This window comes from Heptranchias perlo, chromosome 1, assembly GCF_035084215.1.
Source record: "Heptranchias perlo isolate sHepPer1 chromosome 1, sHepPer1.hap1, whole genome shotgun sequence".
NCBI classification, from domain to species: Eukaryota; Metazoa; Chordata; class Chondrichthyes; order Hexanchiformes; family Hexanchidae; genus Heptranchias; species Heptranchias perlo.
The window spans coordinates 86,491,107-86,514,669 of NC_090325.1; the positions used below are offsets into that span (position 1 = coordinate 86,491,107).

Consider the following 23,563-nt stretch of genomic DNA (forward strand, 5'->3'; position numbering starts at 1 on the left):
AGACAGGAATGACATGTGAAATCGAAGCATTCTGCCTCGGTTGGGGAAGGGGGCATGGGAGATACAGAAGGAAATGCTTTGATATGGGAGAAGTTCCAAGATCATTTGACTTGCTTTGATTGTCAGTTGATAATAACCAAGCACTGTGTAGGTTGTGTAGGCCTAGGCCCCACAGAGGATTTCTGGTGGTGACCAAACTGCCAAGTGAACTACATCAATTACTTGATTTATATACTTAGCAAACATTTCCTTACACTGACTGTGGACACCTATCGATTAACCTTCGGCAGAAGCATATACACAACAAAATAAGGACACTTCTGCACAGCAATCTATCACACAGTGGTGTTGGAAGTTATGATGCGTGATGGCAAATGTAATAATGCTGACATTATCTCTATTCTGTTTATTAATAACTTGTTGGAAATTGCCACTAGACGTGACTAAGTGACAATGATAAATGTAGATATATGTCTCTCAATTACATTTAGGATTTTAGGAAAATTCAGTAAGATGCACATCCTCTTAAATATTTTCCACTATGATGAAATAATTGTAGAACACACAATAAAAACAATGTTTCTAGGTAGGAAGTAACATATTTTGCATTCAGTATTAAAGCTAGAGGCATTATAATTATTATACATCATATAAATTCTATTTACTGATAAGTAACCATTTTCTTATTTTTCTATATTTTACAATGACAGTTAACACATAGTTTCTTCACACCCACTATAAAATCCATTAAAGTACCGAAACGGGAAAGAACAGAAAGTAAGCAATGTAAGCACAAATAGGAAAAAAAACTGCAAAAGCTGGAAAACTGAAACAAAAACAAAAAATGCTGGTAACACATCAAACAGCATCTGTTGAGAGAACAGATAAATTGATGTTCCAAGTGTGGAATCTTCATCAGAACTGGTAGCTATTACTGATGAACAGCAATTAAAAAAGGAACAGAATAAAGGGAAGGAGGAGGAGAAAACACAAAAAATAGACACACACAAGAGAAGAAATAGGATGACCTGTAAAGTACTCGTGTGGAAAACAGGAGATGGTTAAATGGCAGAAGTGATATTTTATAAGCACAAATATGCTTTGAGGATTCAAATCAGCCACAAGAGAGTGCAGCTAGAAGGCAGCATCATGGTACATCTCAGTCCTGACCACCAGAGTGTGCCCTACACTGCACTTGGAAATTATCCTGCCATTTTCTGACAGGTCAGCCATCCCCAGTAATGTGCCAGCCCGAGACACTCATCTGATCAGGAAGAACAGTACCTTGCATAGCCCATCTTTTCTCACGAACAGCAGAGGCAAATCCCTGACATTCCCAATTAATACTATATATTGAATAAGTTGATTTCATAAAGATTTTGTGCACATCAAAAGTGAGGATCGGGAATTAAAAAGAGAAATTCAGAATACAAGTACAATGTTAAAAAAGTAACATATATCAATCATTAAAACTGCCAGAAACGTGAGGCTCTTTTTCATCTTTTGAATGAAGTAAAATTCCATTTGTTGTTTCCTGGAAGCAAATTCAGAACTTGCTCCAAATCAGAAATGTCATTATTAGCATATATTGTGCCAAATCAAGAAAGGCTCAAAGCAAGTAATCAGATCAATGAGTGTGGCTTGGGTACACTTTGTCACTATTTTGCTTAAAGGCAGAATGACATTGTGATTTATCTGATTTTTGACTCTGAATCTTAGTAATTAGGCAGATTTGGAAACACAGGATCATCACATGCCCAGAGTACAAGAGCCAAAAATATTTGAACGCAGCCCACAGTCCAATATTTTACGTTCACTTCGTTCAGTCACACTAACTGAAAGACAAGTACAATCAAAGCAAAAAGCAATGGAAGATTAGATCATGGTGTACCTGGTGTGATGGATTTTAATTCCCACCCATAATTGTATTGCATTTGGTTAGTTTTGTCTAACTGAGGGATACTTTCACCATATATACGCAGCACAGTTTTAAATGAAAAAAGTACTTCCTTTCAAATAATGCTCAAACATTCTCCCTTTCAATGCATTAACAGAACTGTATCTTTAATCCAAATTGATCAGAATTTTTTAAAAGAAGTTTTTAAAATTACTGAATTGGGAATTGGGGAGCACAGCAAATATGAATGACTTCATATTTGATTTCTGGTTTCTATTCTGTTTAGATAACAAGTGAACTGATCAGTAAATGAAATGCTGTCCAGATTTTATACAAAAATATAGCTGCTGCATTGGCCCAGCAGCTCAAATAGTTGCTTATTTGACTCCAAAACGGAAGATTGCACACTCAAATCCCAGGGCTAATGTCACTCAAACCAGCTGTCTTTGCTAAGTTTAACCCTCGGCTATACACTCAAAGGAGCATAGCACAGATCAATGCTGAGAAGGAAAAACATTTTTTTTATTCGTTCATGGGATGTGGGCGTCGCTGGCAATGCCGGCATTTATTGCCCATCCCTAATTGCCCTCGAGAAGGTGGTGGTGAGCCACCTTCTTGAACCGCTGCAGTCCGTGTGGTGAAGGTTCTCCCACAGTGCTGTTAGGAAGGGAGTTCCAGGATTTTGACCCAGTGACGATGAAGGAACGGCGATATATTTCCAAGTCGGGATGGTGTGTGACTTGGAGGGGAACGTTCCCATGTGCCTGCTGCTCTTGTCCTTCTAGGTGGTAGAGGTCGCGGGTTTGGGAGGTGCTGTCGAAGAAGCCTTGGCGAGTTGCTGCAGTGCATCCTATGGATGCAGCCACTGTGCGCCGGTGGTGAAGGGAGTGAATGTTTAGGATGGTGGATGGGGTGCCAATCAAGCGGGCTGCTTTGTCCTGGATGGTGTCAAGCTTCTTGAGTTTTGAAGCTGCACTCATCCAGGCAAGTGGAGAGTATTCCATCACACTCCAGACTTGTGCCTTGTAGATGGTGGAAAGGCTTTGGGGAGTCAGGAGGTGGATCACTCGCCACAGAATACCCAGCCTCTGACCTGCTATTGTAGCCACAGTATTTATATGGCTGGTCCAGTTAAGTTTCTGGTCAATGGTGACCCCAGGATGTTGATGGTGGGGGATTCGGCGATGGTAATGCCGTTGAATGTCAAGGGGAGGTGGTTAGACTCTCTCTTGTTGGAGATGGTCATTGCCTGGCACTTGTCTGGCGCGAATGTTACTTGCCACTTATCAGCCCAAGCCTGGATGTTGTCCAGGTCTTGCTGCAGGCGGGCTCGGACTGCTTCATTATTTGAGGGGTTGTGAATGGAACTGAACACTGCAATCATCAGCGAACATCCCCATTTCTGACCTTATGATGGAGGGAAGGTCATTGATGAAGCAGCTGAAGATGGTTGGGCCTAGGACACTGCCCTGAGGAACTCCTGCAGCAATGTCCTGGGGCTGAGATGATTGGCCTCCAACAACCACTACCATCTTCCTTTGTGCTAGGTATGACTCCAGCCACTGGAGAGTTTTCCCCCTGATTCCCATTGACTTCAATTTTACTAGGGCTCCTTGGTGCTACACTTGGTCAAATGATGCCTTGATGTCAAGTCACTCTCACCTCACCTCTGGAATTCAGCTCTTTTGTCCGTGTTTGGACCAAGGCTGTAATGAGGTCTGGAGCCGAGTGGTCCTGGCGGAACCCAAACTAAGCATCGGTGAGCAGGTTATTGGTGAGTAAGTGCCACTTGATAGCATTGTCGACGACACCCTCCATCACTTTGCTGATGATCGAGAGTAGACTGATGGGGTGGTAATTGGCCGGATTGGATTTGTCCATTCAGTAGGTAAATTATGTTTCTTGTCATTGACAGCAGCTATGGAGAAGTACACGGCCCATCCAACTCGCTAACCTCCCCACCCCCCAAATAAATAGTAGAGGAAGATACACGATAACAGTCTGCAAAAGGTGAATACATAGAAAAAAAATGAGGATCGAGATAGGTTGATGCCAGTGATCACAGGAATGAGAAGGGGAAGTTTTATGGTCACCAGCTGGGATGGTGGAGGGGTTCAAGGTGCAGGTGGTGGGCATGATGGAAGAGACATGTTAATGGGGGTGGAAGAGATGGAGAAGATACTGTGGAGCGGAGTGGAGGGTAAGTGCCCGGGGGAATGGGGTTGGACAAAAGGGAGGGGTTCGGGTCGCAGGGAGTAGAAGCAGCAGAGCAAATGCCTTTGAGCTCCTCACATTTGGTGTCTGAACTGGGATAAAAGTTGCAGTGCATGGTGGTCAGAGGAGATAATTTATTGTGAAGAGGAATCTGGAGTTGTTCCTACTCCAGCATGATCTTAGATTAGTTAGAGGACTTGGGCTTGGAAAGGGAGCAACAGAAGAACTTAAGGTGATAAAGCCAAAAAGCAAAAGAATTCTGAAATAAATGGTGGAAAAAAGTGCTGTCCCCATCACCAAACTCCAGCTACTCTGGATACAAAGAATATCTTTAGTAAGAACTTTCATTCTGGTTACATTTTTAAATACCGTGTATAATAATAACTATATGCGGTTACATTTCTAACACTATCCATACAGCACACAAAGATTTTCATTTACCTTGTTCTGTGTGTTAAGAGTGAAAATGCTATCTTTTTGTTCCAGGAGTTTGCAGGCGTACGCAATGTTAACAGCAGTTTCCTGTTTGTCTCCTGTTAGGACCCAGGTTTTTATCCGTGCTTTGCGAAGTGCCATAATAGTGTCTGGGACACCCTCCTGTAAGCGATCTACAATGCCCGTAGCACCTAAACATGGAATTACAAATTGTTCATTATTTTCACGCACAATATTTAGAGAATCAGATGGAAGAAAAAATCAAGGAATTAGCTGCATTATTACGTTTTCTGATGCATCTAAAATTACAGAACTGAGTTTAAGTCTATAGGTTTATTGAAACATCATGAAAATGGCTCCAAGGTTTGATCCCTGGTCAGCTTTTAGTTATTGCCTCTAAAGCAGGGCAGTAGCTCCTTGGCTCAGGGTGCAGGCCTGTGGAAAAACTGTTTGTGCGGGCTTTCTAATGATCCCTGTTTCGAGTGCATATGTGTAAACCAAGTGAAGACAGGATCAAGTTTGCTGGTAGGCCTAATGGCTGAACAGCCTACTGACATTCAATCATCCAAGATATATTACAAGTCTTGTACTGCGCTGTCGGAGGTGCCGTCTTTCGGAAGAGATGTTAAACCGAGGCCCCATCTGCCCTCTCAGGTGGACGTAAAAGATCTCATGGAACTATGTTGAAGAAGGTAAGGGGAGTTGCCCCGGTGTCCTGGTCAATATTTATCCATCAACCAAGATCACTAAAAAACAAATTATCCGGTCATTATCACATTGCTGCTTGTGGGACCTTGCTGTGCACAAATCGGCTGCCGCTTTTCCTACTATACAACAGTGACTAGACTTCAAAGGTACCTCATTGGCTTTAAAACGTTTGGGACATCCTAGGGTCGTGAAAGGTGCCATATAAATGCAAGTTTTTCTTTCTTATGTCCGCATGCACTTCCTGTCTACAAGACCTTACTTCCTATTGTCAACTTTTCCACATTTATGAAGGGAAATGCATATGTAAACCAATCATACTATAATTATGCTCTCCCGCCAATGGTGGTGCTAAAGCACCTCAGTTTTGAGTCTCCCAGTTCCTCAGCCTGTATTGCTTCAACAAATTCTGCTGCCCAAATTGCAATAAATTTTGCTATTTACCTGTAAATTATCATAGAAAATCAAAGCATTATATAAGGATAGAATATATGACTTTAGAATGAATTACTGTTGTACACTCTAACCCCGCTTCACCTGAGGCAGGGTTTTCCTGTCCTTTGCTTGCTAGCCCATGGATTTCCATGAATTAAAGCGAATGTGTGAAAGATTGCAGGCTCGCGAGCGTAGAGGCAGGAAATCCTTGCCCCTGTGTGCAATGCCTCAGGCGATGACCTAGTTCTTCCTTAAAAAAAAGATTTTACCAGCAGTCTACCAAGGTAATGCAGAAAAAAATGGTGCATTTTATAGCAGGTGCATAAATCAGCCCAGCTTCAGCCTAAAAACAAGAAAAACCACAGACCCCCACAATCTAATCTTGAATAATGATGTAAACAGTCCATCAGAACGGTATTCAGTAGCTCTCATATAGGGTTAGTCACTACCTGCTGTAATTCTGAACACATCCTTAACACAATACTAAAAAAAACACATCAAGTTAAGCTGCTGTAAGAATGTAGGGAGTTCCACGGTTTGTAAGTATTTGCCATTATTTACCTAGCAGCGTTAGGTTAGTTTCCAGTTTAAGCGCTGATTCGAGCAGGAGCTCCTCTTGGTTATCAATACTTGTCTCTGCTAAGAGATGGAATTTTAGCCACTCTGAGTACTCAGCATCATTCATCACCTGCAGGAAAAAAAATCAAATGTGAGGTTTAGCATGAACTGTCTCGAGCACTATTATCCCTAAATATGGACACCGACCAACAATGCAAAATCTTTACCAGGTTAAACCGTCATTACAAAAAGTACTTGATAACTGCAGTAGCATTCCATTTGTACATTTATTTTGATGCAGCAAGATAATATGTACTTAGTTTATTCCAAAGCTATGATGAACATCTGGTTTCCTTTCACATTTCTCAATTTGCAATATGACCATCTTTAGAAATGCCCTGAAAGAGCAGTTTGTACCTGTCCAATGAAGAGGTATATTTTTCTGAAAAGCTGTGAAGTCTCTGCAGACAAGAGGTTAACATTTCACTAAGTCATCATGATCTACCCAACCCAACAGCAACTTCAGCTTCCAAACGAAGACATCAACAAGCAACCAGGAATGCACACAATCAAGCAGATGGCATTCAGTTTCCAAGGTAACTAACTCATTAGCCTCTGGGATTGGATGATGATAAAAGAGCACTCAGGAGTATTTGCATCTAACTTGTGAGCACATTACTTCAGATCCTTCCTGTGTGCCAAAATTGCTTCAGTTGACGTCTCATAGTCCTAGAGTGCCTCGTAGTACCAACATAAAATTACTCAAGGGACAAAAAACATTTCAGGGACATAACTCTTAGCTTTTGTTTGTATTAAAATTGTTTGTATTAAAATTAAAATTGATACTAGCTCAATTGCTAATTTTAAATCTGAGATAGATAGCTTTTTGGCAACCAAAGGTATTAAGGGATATGGGCCAAAGGCAGGTATATGGAGCTAGATCATAGATCAGCCATGATCTTATCAAATGGCAGAGCAGGCTCGAGGGGCTGAATGTACTCCTGTTCCTATATTCCTATGCTCCTATTGCAGGCAATGGCACCCAAAATTCATGTTGAATAGCATCAGGTTTTTACGTACATTCCATTCATTCAATGCCATGTAGACCTGTGGAAATTTTACTGACTGAACTAAAAGTAAAGATAGCTGCTCAGATCCTCTGGTGGAACAGCAAGTTTATTCACTGAGTAGCTAAGCTACGCTGACCAGGAAGGTGTCAGGTGCCAGGAAGATCCCCAGTCTGTGCTGAATTAGCTGATCTCAGCTGGGATGGCAGTTGGAGTGCTACAATCAGCCTTAGCACTCCTGGGTCAGGAGGGGACAGTTGGTGAGGGTTGCTGCTCCTAATCACCATTCAGCAAACCCTGTGAAAAGTGTGGACAACTGATGACAGCAAGAACAGGCTTGGCTATGATGTCCCCAAAGGTCAAATTGCCTGCAGACATTCACACTGAAGGTTTCCATATGAGTAAGTGCCACTTGGATAAAGTACTGGAAACGATACCTCAGCAAGGAGAAAAAACTGGTGAAAGCAAAAAAAAATCTAAATACTATGAAACCTTGTCTTAATAACAGCAACTTGCATTTATATAGCGCCCCTCTAATGTAGATAAAGCATCTCAAGGCACTTTACAAAGGCCTAAGGAAATAAATGGGCACAGATCCTAAGAAGGAGATAGTAGGAGAGGTGACCAAAAGCTTGGTGAAAGAGATGAGTTTTAAGGTGGAAACAAAATTGACTCCATGTCTTCAGATGATGTCGCCAAGGGGCAGCACTTAGATGAGTAAGAGGAGGGGCCCAAGGATAGATTCTTGATGGACTCCGGAGGCAAAATTGTGGTGGGTGGGAAGAGAAACCATTGCTGGAGATGCTCTGGTTACAATCAGATAAACATAAATGGAACTAAGTGAGCGAAATCCCACTGAACTGAACAATAGAGGAGCAGGATTAGAAGAAGATGGTGTGGTAGATTGCGTCAAAGGCTGCATGTAGGTGAGGAGAAGAAGGACAGACAATACACCATGGTCACAGTCAGACAGGATATAATATGAGTTCCATTAGGGCATCAATTGTAAACAAACTTTCAATCAAAGCTAGGATATCAATATAATTATGGATGGCAAGAGTCTTGTTTATGAGTGAATGGACATTTTGGAGGGTAATGTGGAGAGGCACAGAGTCCAAAGAGATAGCGGTGGTTGGGTGATTAGGATAGGAAAAAGATTAGTGAGGTTATCCCCTAGCAGGCATGCAGGGCAAGAAAGTTGGTGAGAGAGGAGGATGGGGCAATTGGGGTTGCTGCGCGTAGGAAGGCAGCATCAGGTGCCACGATGGACCCTTTGGAGAATGCCAAGAATGGCAGAGGATATCGATAGGCATTTTTTTATTCGTTCATGGGATGTGGGTGTCGCTGGCAAGGCCAGCATTTATTGCCCATCGCTAAATGCCCTTGAGAAGGTGGTGGTGAGCTGCCCTCTTGAACCACTGCAGTCCGTGTGGCGAAGGTTCTCCCACAATGCTGTTAGGAAGGGAGTTCCAGGATTTTGACCCAGCAATGATGAAGGAACGATGATATATTTCCAAGTCGGGATGGTGTGTGACTCGGAGGGTAACGTGCAGGTGGTATTGTTCCCATGTGCCTGCTGCCCTTGTCCTTCTAGGTGGTAGAGTTAAGGGTTTGGGAGGTGCTGTCGAAGAAGCCTTGGCGAGTTGCTGCAGTGCATCCTGTGGATGGTACACACTGCAGCCACGGTGCGTCGGTGGTGAAGGGAGTGAATGTTTAGGGTGGTGGATGGGGTGCCAATCAAGCGGGCTGTTTTGTCCTGGATGGTGTCGAGCTTCTTGAGTGTTGTTGGAGCTGCACACATCCAGGCAAGTGGAGAGTATTCCATCACACTCCTGGCTTATGCCTTGAAGATGATGGAAAGGCTTTGGGGAGTCAGGAGGTGAGTCACTCGCCGCAGAATAACCAGCCTCTGACCTGCTCTCGTAGCCACAGTATTTATGTGGCTGGTCCAGTTATGTTTCTGGTCAATGGTGACCCCCAGGATGTTGATGGTGGGGGATTCAAGGGGATTCAAGCCTGGAACAGCAGCTGAAGAGTAGGAAAGCAGAGGGTTGGAGTAGAGATTGGGGGTGGGGGGGGGGGAAGCAAAAAACTGTAGCTCGCTGAAAGGAAGGGGAGGAGGCAGGAGGGAATGGCCCATGAGGAGTGAGGAGAAAAAATGGGGAAATAAAAGTACATACGAACATACGAATTAAAGCAGGAGTAGACCATTCGGCACCTCAAGCCATTTGATAAGATCATGGCTGATCTGATTGCGACCTCAACGCTACTTTCCCATCTACCTTCTATAACCTTTGATTCCATTGTTAATCAGGAATCTATCTAACTCAGCCTTAAAAATATTCAATGACCCTACCTCCCCCGCTCTCTGGTGAAGGGAGTTCCACAGACTCACGACCCTCTGAGAGAAAACATTTCTCCTCATCTCCGTCTTAAATGGGAGACCCCTTATTTTTAAACTGTGGCCCCTAGTTCTAATCTCTCCCACAAGGGGAAACATCCCCGCAGCATCTACCCCTTCAAGTCCCCTCAGGATCTTAATATGTTTCAATAAGATCACCTCTCATTCTTCTAAACTCCAGTGTATACAGGCCCAACTTGTCCAACCTTTCCTCAAATGATAATCCCCTCATCCCAGGAATCAGTCGAGTGAACCTTCTCTGAATCGCCTTCAAAGCAATTATGTCCTTTCTTAAATAAGGAGACCAAAACTGCATACAGTATTCTAGATTTGGTCTCACAAATGCCCTGTACAACTGTAGCAAAACATTTCTACTTTTATATTCCATTCCCCTTGCAATAAATGACAACATTCCATTTGTCTTTCTAATCACTTGCTGTACCTGCATACTAACTTTTTGTGATTCATGTACTAGGACACCCAGATCCCTCTGTACCTCAGAGTTCTGCAATCTCTCTCCATTTAAATAATATACTGCTTTTCTATTCCTCCTGCCAAAGTGGACAGGTTCACATTTTCCCACATTATACTCCATTTGCCAAATTTTTGCCTACTCACTTAACCTATACATCCCTTTGCAGAATCCTTATGTCCTCTTCACAACTTACTTTCCTACCTACCTTTGTGTCATCAGCAAATTTAGCAACCATACATTCGGTCCCTTCATCCAAGTCATTGATATAGATTGTAAATAGTTGAGGCTCAAGCACTGATCTCTGTGGCACTCCACTCGTCACATCTTGCCAACCTGAAAATGACCCATTTATGCCTACTCTCTGTTTCCTGTTAGCTAACCAATTCTTTATCCATGCTAATATGTTATCCCATACACCATGAGCTCTTATTTTGTGCAGTAGCCTTTGATGTGGCACCTTATCAAAAGCCTTCTGGAAATCCAAGTACACCACATCCACAGGATCCTCTTTATCAAAGTTGCTTGTTACTTCCTCAAAGAACTCTAATAAATTAGTCAAACACGATTTCCCTTTCACAAAGTCGTGTTGACTCTGCCTGATTGCATTGAGATTTTCTAAGTGCCCTGCTATAACCTCCTTAATAATAGATTCTGGCATTTTCTCTATGACAGATGTTAAGCTAATTGGCCTGTAGTTTCCTGCTTTCTGTCTCCCTCCTTTCTTGAATGGAGGAGTTACATTCGTTATTTTCCAATCTGATGGGACCCTTCCAGAATCTAGGGAATTTTGGAAAATTAATACCAATGCATCTACTATCTCTGTAGCCAATTCCTTTAAGACTCTAGGATGAAGTCCGTCAGGACCTGGGGACTTGTCAGCTTTTAGTTCTAATATTTTTTTCAGAACCCTTTCCCTGGTGATTGTAAGTGTTTTAAGTTCCTCCTTCCCTTTCACCTCTTGATTCACAATTATTTCTGGCATGTTATTTGTATCCTCTACAGTGAAGACGGACGCAAAATATCTGTTCAATTCATCCGCCATTTCCTTATTCTCCATTATTAATTCCCCAACTCTCTCTAGGAGGACCAATGTTCACTTTACTTTGTTCCTTTTTAAATACCTGTAGAAACTCTTACTATCTATTTTTATATTTCTAGCTAGCTTTCTCTTGTATCTAATTTCTCCCTCCTTCTTATTCTTTTAGTCATTCTTTGCTGTTTTTTATATTCTGACCAATCTTCTGACCTGCCACTAATCTTCGCGGAATTGTATGCTTTTTCTTTCAATTTGATACTATCTTTAACTTCCTTAGTTAGCCACAGATGGTACGTCCTTCCCCTTGTGTTTCTTTCTCACAGTTTTGAAATATCTCATTTAATGTCTGCCACTGCATCTCTACTGACATATCCCTTAACCTAAGTTCCCAGTTAATTTTAGCCAGCTCTTCATGCTCTCATAATTGCCCAAGTTTAAGTTTAAAACACTAGTCTTAGACTTACTCTTCTCTCCCTCAAACTGAATGTGAAATTCAATCATATTGTAATCACTGCTACCTAGAGGTACCTTTACAATGAGGTCATTAATTAATCCTGTCTCATTACACATTACCAGATCTAGAATAGCCTGCTCTCTGGTTGGCTCTAGAACGTGCTGCTCTAAGAAACTGTCCCGAAAGCATTCTATGAACTCATCTTCCAGGCTACCTTTGCCAATCAGATTCTTCCATCTATATGTAGATTAAAATCACCCATGATTATCGCTGTTCCTTTCTCACAAGCCCCCATTATTTCTTCCTGTATACCCTGTCCTACAGTGTGGTTACTGTTAGGGGGCCTATAAACTATTCCCACAAGTGACTTCTTGCCGTTACTATTTCCTATCTCTACCCAAACTGATTCTACATCTTGCTCTTTAGAACTAAAGTCATTTCTCTCTATTATACTCATGTCATCCTTAATTAACAGAGCTACCCCTCCACCTTTTCCTAGCTTCCTGTCCTTCCGAAATGTCAAGTACCCTTGAATATTCAGGTTCCAGCCTTTGTCATCTTGCAGCCATGTCTCTGTAATGTCTATCAGATTGTACATATTTATTTCTATTTGAGCTGTCAATTCATCCATTTTGTTACGAATGCTACGCGCATTCAGATCAAAGCCTTTAGTGCTGTCTTTTTACTATTTTTGCAACCTCTAGCCTTATCTGCCGGTGCACTCTTAAGTTTGCATGCTCTGTCCCCTCCTGCCACTCTCTGATTATCATTTCCCTTATTGCTACCTTGCTCTCTTGCCTTGTCTTCTTTCTTTAATTTATCACATCTTTCCTTACTTGATTCCTCGCCTCCACTATTTAGTTTAAAGGCTTCTCTACCGCCCTAATTACACGATTCGCCAGAACACTGGGCCCAGCATGGTTCAGATGAAGCCCGTCCCAACGGTGCAGCTCTCACTTTCCCCAGTACTGCCAGTGCCCCATGAATCGAAACCCATTTCTCCTACATCAATCTTTGAGCCACAAATTTAACTCTCTAATCTTATTTACCCTGTGCCAATTTGCTCATGGTTCAGGTAATAATCCAGAGATTATTACCTTTGAGGTCCTGCTTTTTAATTTAGCCCCAAGCTGCTCATACTCCCTAAGCAGAACCTCTTCCCTCGTCCTACATATGTTGTTGGTACCTACGTCAACCATGACAACTGGGTCCTCCCCCTCCCACCGCAAGTTCTTCTCCCAGAGCAGATGTCCAAGTAATGGACTTGGGTCCGGAGCCAAAAGGCACACGTGAAGAGATACAGAGGGAATTCGGATTACATAGACATGGAAGAGATGAGAAGAGACATGACCTTCCCCCTTGTTCCAGGTGTCTTGTATTGGATGAATCAAAAATTGGTATACTTGGTACTTCAATTTTACAATAAATGTTATAACATCTGATTAACCAACTGTCAGCCCACAGGTGCAAATGGAGCAATAACCTTAACAAACACCAAAACACTCAACAAAGCAAGGCTCACAAATTCAACAGAGGAATTCAACTAAGGAAACTAATATTTTTTTTAAACAGCCAATGTGGCCATTTGTACCAGAGCAGGTATCAATGTGCAGAACCCATGGAATTATCTGGACTGATCCACTGAAGTAATTTCCATTATAAATTCAGATGCCAATAAATTGTGTGGGATGCTGAAATTTGATCTGGGAGTGTAAAGTCACCAAATCTGACTCAACTCCATTGGTGCAGGTCCCACTTTGGTAATCTGATGTTTAATATACCCTTGTAGAATTCTGGGCTGTTTTAAACCTGTTTGAAATAAATAGGACTAACAAACAAATTGGTGGTAAAATTGCTCTATGCCAGAAGTGGGAAACGGGCTCATGGCCAATCAGCAGCCCGTTTTATTCTCCCACACAAGAATAAAGGGTTACTACAGCATTCATGGTGAAGGGGAAAGGGACAGTGAAAATAACATTCCACCTTTATATTGTGAATCTGAGCATCAGTGCAGTTGGCAAATCAGAGCATAAGCTTTTTTATCCAGCTGAAGATATTTGACAAGATTTATATAACACTAAGCAACTTGCATAAAATTGATTGTATGCAAACAGGATGAGTGCTGGGGGCCAAGTTGCAAGAGAACACAGATTCACACATAAGCTCCCTTAAGGCCCATATTTCAGCTGCCTGATTGTTTGCATGCTTCCAGTGTGCTCGGGAAGACTGCTGGAAATGTGGTTATTGAGCCATTCTCGAGTACCTCCGAGCAGCTGCCTCAGAGTGGAATGGAGGAGGCCTGGAAGCAGTTTGCTTTTTTCCCTCTGCTGCAACTAGTGTGTGGTTACAACTATTAACTCCAATCATCAAAATGCTAGAATGTGCATGTAATTTAGAATTCTATACAGTATTCTAGCTCATTTTCTCCCAAAGCAATCAAGTGATATATAAGCAGGAGCTCACTCTCCCCTATTGGCTATCACAGTACCCCATTGCCAAATAAACCAAAAACAGTAAATCAAAACACAGGAAGAGATAATAAATCATACTATATTTCTATAAAGAATATACTGTCGAACAGATGCATTCAAATCTGTTACAAATTAAGTAATTGAGATTATGTTGACAAACCCTGAACTTTATATTTGCATGCTATTTCATCTCCATTCCCCGATGTGCTACTGCCTTGTAACACACGGCAAATTGTACGCTATTGAATCTATGATATTCATCGTGCATGTTCTTTCTTCCATACCTTCTTAGCAACGCATAGAGTACGGAGACCCTCTTTGGCATAATAGTCTAAGTAATTCTGAGTCTTTTCTTGAATGGTCTTCTGTTGCCTGTGGCCTGCAAGATAAACATGAGTCAATGAAGAACCAGCTCAAAACCCTGCGAACTAGACTGTATGACAGAAACCATATTCGATTCCATTTCATGTACAATTAAACATGACCCATTTTTCATGCCAAGGATGTTACCATTGAAAACAGATGGTCTATGGGTAAAAGAAAGGCACAGTGAAATCACAGAATCACTCTGCAATCTGTGCATCAATTACAATTTTACAGCAAAAATTTATTATTTCAGTTACCTAATGAAGGATTGTGGGATTCAACCGACTCGTGGTCTGACGATAATTCATTGGTGGCACATTTGTGTGATACAAACCATATCCTACATTTGATCAGGTATCCTCCATAAATATTTAAATTCAGGCTTTCTCCCAACACTTTTAACTTGTGTTCACATCAAATTGCCAGTTTTCATAAACAGACCGAGGTTCCCATGCAGTGAAACTTGCAATCTTACGTGTGCCGTGAATGAGACAGTGTTATACAGGACTAACAATTACCCTTTAAAATGGTGCTATGCCCACCACTCTCTCCTGTCCATGGAGGTGATAAGTACAATTCTGTCCGACTGTTACATTCAGGTTCCCTTAGCCCCATTCCCACTGAACTCCTGACCACCAACTTTCCTTCCTGACTTCCGTGCTACCTGAGTTTATAAATGATTCCCCCTCGTTCATTTATTTGTGCCATGGAAAATGAAGGCTGTGATATCCCACAAATAAACACCTGTTTTAAACATAATTGACGCATTTTACTAATGAAACATACCATTTGAAATATGATCAGCTTTCAAGATTTCTTTCACTGATGTGTGCAAGGCTGAGATCCTCAGCTACAGGCAGTTTGCAAAGAGAAATGATTTTCACTTCGTGTCAGTAATTACTGAATACAATATTGGCAGCAGCTTGCAGCACATACAAAAGATGATTATAATTAATGTGCAATTGAAAAGACATCTTACCTACAAAAACAGTAAACCAAAATATCTATTTGTATGGCAAAGGCAGAAACCCAGCAGCTCTCCAGATCGGTGAGCAGAAAATGGGTCGGAACCTAGTTCCGCTCTGATTCTTAGGTTCTGCCATTTTCTGATGGGAGGTGGGTGGATCTTCCAGCTACATCCACTACATCAAGGGGTTGTGTCTGGGGGAGTCCCTGGGCTACCCTGGGAATTCTACCTTACTGCCCTTATAAGGTCTCAATGGAACTCACTCCAGATGAGAGCTAAAAGATTCAATAAGGCCTTTGGAAAGGCCCACAACCTCTGCAGACAAGGGCAATTGATCTCAGAGGGGATCAAGTACCTTTGCTTAGCCTGAAAATGGCTCCCTTTGGAGCAGAAGACTCATATCATTTCTGTTTCTTTAGCCTGTGAAAAGCCGCTGGGGGGATCCTATGGCAGAGTGGCTATGACTCACTCTGCCTTTCAAGGGCGGATTAGGGCAGGTGCCACTGAAATGCCTTTGCAGCTCCAGCAGCTCACTGCTCACCCTCACTATGCTAACGGCCCCATCCCTGCGATATGGGGTGGGGGGGGGGGGTCAATGTCTTAGGGGATTGGCGGTGGACTTAAGGCTCTCTGCTGTACTTCCATGGGTGGAGTGGGCTATAACTTGAGACTGTAGCTGAAAATCAGACTTGGGTAATTAAAATGGACAATTAACTATAATGGCAAACCAACATTGCAGAGGAGAGATTAAGATTTTGTATCAAGTCTCAATCTTAAGAATTTTTAGGAACAGGAACACTGGGCTCAAATAAGCCAGTCCCTCTTTCATACATCAATTCCACTTGCCTGTCTTTTCACCATATCGCTCAATCCTTCTCTCTCCAAATCCAATTATCTTTATAACGCACGTATTTTTCCTGCTTCAATGGCTTTCCCTTGCTTATTCTATTGCTCATTGGTTGAAAAAGTTCCACTCGATTTCCTTTCTTGTTCTTAACTTCATAATTTTTAACCTGTGCCACCTTGTATTTGAACCTTTAACCACAGTGAACAATTTGCCTGCGTCAATCTTGCCTGTTCCTTTCACAACAATCTTTAACATTTCAAACAGCTCACTTCCAACTTTAGCGGAAACACAGAGTGTGTTCAGTGTTGAATACCAGTGAGGGTGTTGATGTCTCGGGGGAGTGCAGTCAGGAGCAAATCCACGGGACCTTGGGAGACTTGCCTGTGCAGAGTGGGATCAAAAGAAATGCAGTTGTTATAGGGGATTCGATAGTCGGGGATAGATGGGCATTTCTGCAAACGCTGACATGAGTCCCGCCAGAGTAAAGGACATCACTGAGAGGGTGCAGAACATTTTGAGGGGGGAAGGGGAACAGCCAGAAGTCATGGTCCACGTGGGAACCAATGACATAGAAAAGAAAAGGGTTGAGGTCCTGCAGTTAGAGTTTGAGGAGCTAGGGAGGAAGTTAAAAAGCAGGACCTCAAAGGTAGTAATCTCTGGATTACTCCCAGTGCCATGCGCTAGTGAGTATAGAAATAATAGGATAAGACAGGTTAATGCATGGCTGGAACAATGGCGCAGGAGGGAGGGCTTCAGATTCCTGAGGCATTGGGACCAGTTGTGGGGCAGGAGGGATCTGTTCAAGATGGATGGGTTGCGCCTCAACAGAGCTAGGACCAATGTCCTCACGGGGAGGTTAACTAGTGCTGTGGAAGAAGGTTTAAACTAATTTGGCAAGGGAATGGGCACAGGATGAAACATCAGACAGGAGAAACAAGGTGCACAGAGGTCTGGGAGGGACAAGTAGCACTAGAGTAAAGAATAGTTCAGAAAGAGGAGGGATCAGACAGGGGGCAAATGCGAGGCAGTCTGAGATGAGTTTAGAGTGCATGTGCGTAAATGCACATAGCATCGTAAATAAGGTTGGTGAGCTGCAGGCTCAAGTCACCATGTGGGACTATGATACAGTGGCAAATACAGAGACCTGGCTGAAAGAAGGGGAGGATTGGGGACTTAATATTCCTGGCTACAAGGTATTCAGGAAAGATAGGGTAGGAAAGAAAGGAGGGGGTTGGAAGTATTGATCAAAGAAACTATTATAGCACTGGAAAAGGATGATGTAGTTAAGCGAAGAAAGACAGAATCTATATGGTTAGAATTAAGGAACAATAGAGGAGCTATATCAGTACTGGGTTAATATTATAGGCCACCAAATAGTGGGAAGAAGATAGAGGAGAAAATTTGCAGGCAAATTACAGCAAGATGCAAGAACTATAGAGCAGTGATAATGGGGGAGTTCGATTATCCCAATATAGGCTGAGACAGTAACATTGTAAAGGGCAAAGAAGTGGAAGGAATTCCTGAAAAATGTTCAAGAGAACTTTCTGGAACAGCATGCTTCCAGCCCAACCAAGCTAGTTCTGGGGAATGAAGTGGGGCAGGTGGAACATGTTTCAGTGGGGAAGCATTTGGGGAACAGTGATCATAATATCATTAGGTTTGGAATAGTTATGGAAATGGACAAGGAACAATCAAATGTGAAAAACTTAACTGGAGGAGGGCTAATTTCAGTGAGTTAAAAAGAGACCTTGCGCAGGTGGATTGGAATCAAAATCTGGTAGGCAAAACAGTAATTGAACAATGGGAGGCCTTCAAGGAGGAGTTGGATAAGGTACAGAGTAGACATATTCCTACCAGGGGGGGGGGGGGGAGGAGGAAGGGCATCCAAAGCTAGAGCTCCCTGGATGACTAAAGACATTGAATATTAAAATGAAACAGAAAAAGGAGGCTTATGATGAATGGAAGCTTCATAATATAGTAGAGAACCAGGATGAATACAGAAAGTACAGAGGAGGTCTAAAAAAGGGAATAAGAGGGGAAAAGAGAGAGTATGAGAATAGATTAGCAGCTAACATAAAAGGGAACACAAAAGTCTTTTATAAACATATAAATAGTAAAAGGGTAGTCAAAGGAAGGGTGGTGCCGATTAGGAACAAAAAAGGAGATCTTCTTGTAGAGGCAGAGGGCATGGCTGAGATACTAAATGAATACTTCACATTCATCTTCACTAGAGAAGAGGATGCTGCCAATGTAGCAGTAAAGGAGGAGGTAATGCCAATACAGGATAGGATAAAAATAGATAAAGAGGTACTTAAAAGATTGGCAGTACTCAAAGTAGAAAAGTCACCTGGTCCAGATGGGATGCATCCTAGGTTACTGAGGGAAGTAAGGGTGGAAATTGCAGACTCTAGCCACAATTTTCCAATTCTCCTTAGATATGGGGCAGTGCCAGAGGACTGGAGGATTGTAAATTTTACATCCCTGTTAAAAAAAAAGGGGAGAAGGATAAACTCGGCAATTACAGGCCAGTCAGCCTAATGTCAGTGGTGGGGAAACACTGAGACACAATAATCTGGGACATAATTAATTGGCAATTAGAAAAGTATGGGCTAATAAGTGAAAGGCATGGATTTGTTAAAGGAAAATCATGTTTGACTAACTTGATTGAGTTCTTTGATGAAGTAACGGAGAGGGTTGATGAGGGTAGTCCAGTTGATGTTGTGTATATGGACTTTCATAAAGGCATTTGATAAAGTACCACATAATAGACTTGTTAGCAAAATTAAAGGCCATGGATTGAAGGGACAGTGGCAGCATGGATGCAAAATTGGCTAAGGGACAGAAAGGAGAGAGTAGTGGTGAACGGTTGTTTCTCCAGACTGGAGGCAAGTATACAGTGGTGTTCCCCAGGGGTTGGTATTAGGACCACTGCTCTTTTTGGTATGTACTAATGACCTGGACTTGGGTATAGAGGGTATAATTTCAAAGTTTGCAGATGACATGAAACTCGGAAATGTAGCAAACAATGTGAAGGATAGTAACAGACTTCAGGAGGACAGAGACAGACTAGTGAAAAGGGCAGACACATGGCAGACGAAATTTAATACAGAGAAGTGTGAAGTGATGTATCTTAGTAGGACGAATGAGGAGAGGCAATATAAACTAAATTGTACAATTTTAAAGCGGGAGCAGGAACTGAGACACCTGGGGGTGCACAAACACAAATCTTTGAAGGTAGCAGGACAAGTTGAGAAGGCTGTTAAAAAAGCATATGGGATCCTGGGCTTTATTAGTAGAGGTACAGAGTACAATTTAGATAGGCTGGTGGAATGGGCGGACACGTGGCAGATGAAACTTAATGCAGAAAAATGAAAAGTGATACATTTCGGTAGGAAGAACGAGGAGAGGCAATATAAACTAGAGGGCACAATTCTAGAAGGGGTACAGGAACAGGAGTTTTTTGATGAGGTAACAGAGAGGATCGATGAGGGCAATACAGTTGATGTGGTGTATATGGACTTTCAAAAGGCATTTGATAAAGTGCCACATAATAGGCTTGTCATCAAGATTGAAACCCATGGAATAAAGGGGGCAGTAGCAACATGGATACAAAATTGGTGAAGTAACAGGAAGCAGAGTAGTGGTGAACGGTTGTTTTTCGAACAGGAGGAAGGTATACAGTGGTATTCCCCAGGAGTCGGTACTAGGACCACTGCTTTTCTTGATATATATTAATGACTTGGACTTGGGTGTACAGGGCACAATTTCAAAATTTGCAGATGACACAAAACTTGGAAGTGTAGTGAGGAGGATAGTGATCGACTTCAAGAGGATATAGACAGGCTGGTGGCATAGTTGGACACGTGGCAGATGAAATTTAAAGCAGAAAAATGCAAAGTGATACATTTCAGTAGGAAGAACAAGGAGAGGCAATATAAACTAGAGGGCACAATTCTAAAAGGGGTACTGGAACAGAGAGATCTGGGGGTATATGTACACAAATCATTGAAGGTGGCACGGGAGGTTGAGAAAGTGGGTAAAAAATCATACGGGATATTGCACTTTATAAATAGAGGCGTAGAGTACAAAAGCAAGGAAGTCATGATGAACCTTTATAAAACACTGTTTCGACCACATCTGGAGTATTGTGTCCAGTTCTGGGCACTGCACTTCAGGAAAGATGTGAAGGCCTTAGAGAGGGTGCAGAAAAGATTTACTAGAATGATTCCAGGGATGAGGGTCTTTAGTTACATGGATAGACTGGAGAAGCTGGGGTTGTTCTCCTTGGAACAGGGAAGGTTGAGAACAGACTTGATAAAGGTATTTAAAATCATGAAGGGTCTAGACAGAGTATATAGAGAGAAACTGTCCCCGTTGGCGGAAGGGTCAAAAACAGAGGGCATAGATTTAAGGTGATTAGCAAAAGAATCAAAGGTGACATGAGGAAAAACGTTTTTAACACAGCGAGTGGTTAGGAACTGGAATGCAATGCCAGGGGTAGTGGTGGAGGCAGATTCAATCATGGCTTTCAAAAGGGTAAGTACTTGAAAGGAAAAAACTTGCAGGGCTACGGGGATAGGGCAGGGGAGTGGGACTAGCTGGATTGTTCTTGCGTAGAGCCGGCATGGACTCGATGGGCCGAATGGCCTCCTTCCGTGCTGTAACCTTTCGATGATTCTATGAAAAACAAGGAAGTTTTGCTAAACCTTTATAAAACACTCTTTAGGCCTCTGCTGGAGTACTGTGTTCAATTCTGGGCACCACACTTTAGGAAGGATGTCAAGGCCTTAGAGAGGGTGCAGAAAAGATTGACTAGAATGGTACTAGGGATGAGGGACTTCAGATATGTGGAGAGGCTGGAGAAGCTGGGATTGTTCTCTGTGGAACAGAGAAGGTTAAGGGGAGTTTTGGTAGACGTGTTCAAAATCATGAACGGTTTTGATGGAATAAATAAGGAGAAATTTTTTCCAGTGGTAGAAGGGTTGGTAACCAGAGGACACAGATTTAAGGTCATCGGCAAAAGAGCCAGAGGCGACACGAGGAAACATTTTTTTACGCAGTGAGTTGTAGTGATCTGGAGTGCACTGCCTGATGGAAGCAGATTCAATAGTAACTTTCTAAAGGGAATTAGATAATACTTGAAGGGAAAAAATTTACGGGGCTATGGGACTAATTGGTTAGCTCTTTCAAAGAGCCGGCACAGGCACGATGGGACGAATGGCCTCCTCCTGCGCTGTACCTACTATGATACAAATCTACTTGCCAGGAAATGGGAGGAGTTCCATCACCTCAGAACTGGAGTTACATTGTGTCTACAGCACAAAAACAGGCCATTCGGCACAACTGATCTATGCCGGTGTTTATGCTCCACACGAGAGCCCTCCCTCCCTACTCGCTCTATCCCTATCAGCCTACCCTTCCATTCCTTTCTCCCTTGTGTGCTTATCTAACTTCCCCTTAAATGCATCTATGCTATTTGCTTCAACTACTCCTTGTGGTAGCACGATCTACATTCTTACCACTTTCTGGGTAAAGAAGTTTCTACTGAATTCCCTATTGGATTTATTAATGACTATCCTATGTTGATGACCTCTAGTTTTGGACTCCCCCACAAGTGGAAACATTTTCTCTACGTTTACCCTATCAAACCCTTTCATTATCTTAAAGACCTCTATCAGATCACCCTGAGCCTGTTTAGTCTTTCTTGATAAGTATATCTTCTCAGTTCTGGTATCCTTGTGAATCTTTTTTGCACCTTCTCCATTGCCTCACTATCCTTTTTATAATATTGAGATCAGAACTGTGCACAGTATTCCAAATGTGGTCTAACCAAGGTTCTATTTAAATTTAACATAACTTCTCTGCTTTTCAATTCCATCCCTCTAGAAATGAACTCCAGTGCTTGATTTGCTTTTTTAAAAAACGGCCTTATTAACCTGCATCGCTACTTTTAGTGATTTGTGTATCTGTACCCCAAGATCCCTTTGCTCCTCGACTCCATTTAGACTCTTATTATCCAAGCAATATGTGGCCTCCTTATTTTTCCTACCAAAATGCACCACCACACACTTATCTATATTGAAATCCATTTGCCTATTACACACCCATTCTGCACGTTTACTAATGTCCTCTTGCATTCTAACGCATTCTTCCTTTGTATTCTGCTCCTCTACGAAGAAAAACCTGGCCTTGTCCTGTCCAGTGCCTCAACTGGTCATACTGGATATTTCGTACTGGACAATGTGAATAATGGTGATTTAAAACACTGCACAAAATTAGGTAATAAAGCTTTGTAAAGCAACAGATCTCTAGAGATTAACCATTGCTTATTGCGTCTCACTCACTGAACATGAAATAGGAACTGAGACTGCTTTTGAGGTAGTCAGTGATTCCATTCTAATGCATGAGGCAGAGTGAGAAATATAGCTTTATTTCACAATATTTGTATTTTATTTCTCTGCTCACTACCATAAAAGTGATGGGAGGATCTGGTCTAGGGAGTATTCATGGCTGGTGTCAGTGCTATTATGTTAGTAGAGGAACATAGGAGAAGAAGTAGGCCATTCAGCCCCTCAAGCCTATTTCATCATTCAATTAGATCATGGCTGATCTGTACCTCGACTCTATTTATCCACCTTTGTTCCATGTCCCTTGATATACTTAGCTAACAAAAATCTGTCGATCTCAATCTGGAAAATTTCAATGACCTAGTATGGACAGCCTTTTGGGGGAGAGTGTTCCAGATGTCCACTACCCATTGTGTGAAAAAGTGCTTCCTGATTGACTACTAAATGGCCTAGCTCATGCCCCCGCGTTTCAGATTTCCCCCACCAGAGGAAATAAGTTTCTCCGTATCTACCCTACCAAATCCTTTATCATTTTAAAGATTTCGATTAGATCACCCCTCAATCTTCTAAACTCAAGGGATTGCAAACCAAACTTATGCAATCTGTCCTTATAAATTAACCATTTAAACCTTGGTATAATTCTGGTGAAACTGTGCTGTACCCCCTCCAAGGCCAATATATCATTCACGAGGTTCAGTGCCCAAACCTGTATGTAATACTCCGGATAGGATCTGATCACAGCACTGTACAACTGAAGCATGATTTCCTCACTTTTGTATTCCAGCCCCCTTGAAATAAAGGCTAATATTCCATTAGCCTTTTTGTATCTGTGCACTAGCTTTAGAGATCTTTGCACATACCCAAATCCCTTAGCTCCTCCCACTGCTC

The 23,563-nt window shown here is 42.2% G+C and overlaps 1 protein-coding gene across 3 annotated transcripts in view; it reads right to left on the reverse strand.

Moving 5' to 3' along the window:
* LOC137323994 (phospholipid-transporting ATPase VD-like) overlaps positions 1 to 23,563 on the reverse strand; it is a 231,749-nt gene that overhangs the window by 32,316 nt on the left and 175,870 nt on the right. For all 3 annotated transcript variants that reach the window (XM_067988174.1, XM_067988168.1, XM_067988179.1), the window contains 3 exons: positions 14,433 to 14,527; positions 6,248 to 6,374; positions 4,553 to 4,737 (listed from right to left, as the gene is read on the reverse strand). In XM_067988174.1, coding sequence (XP_067844275.1) covers positions 4,553 to 4,737; positions 6,248 to 6,374; positions 14,433 to 14,527 — 407 coding nt within the window. The remainder of the gene's footprint in view (positions 1 to 4,552; positions 4,738 to 6,247; positions 6,375 to 14,432; positions 14,528 to 23,563) is intronic.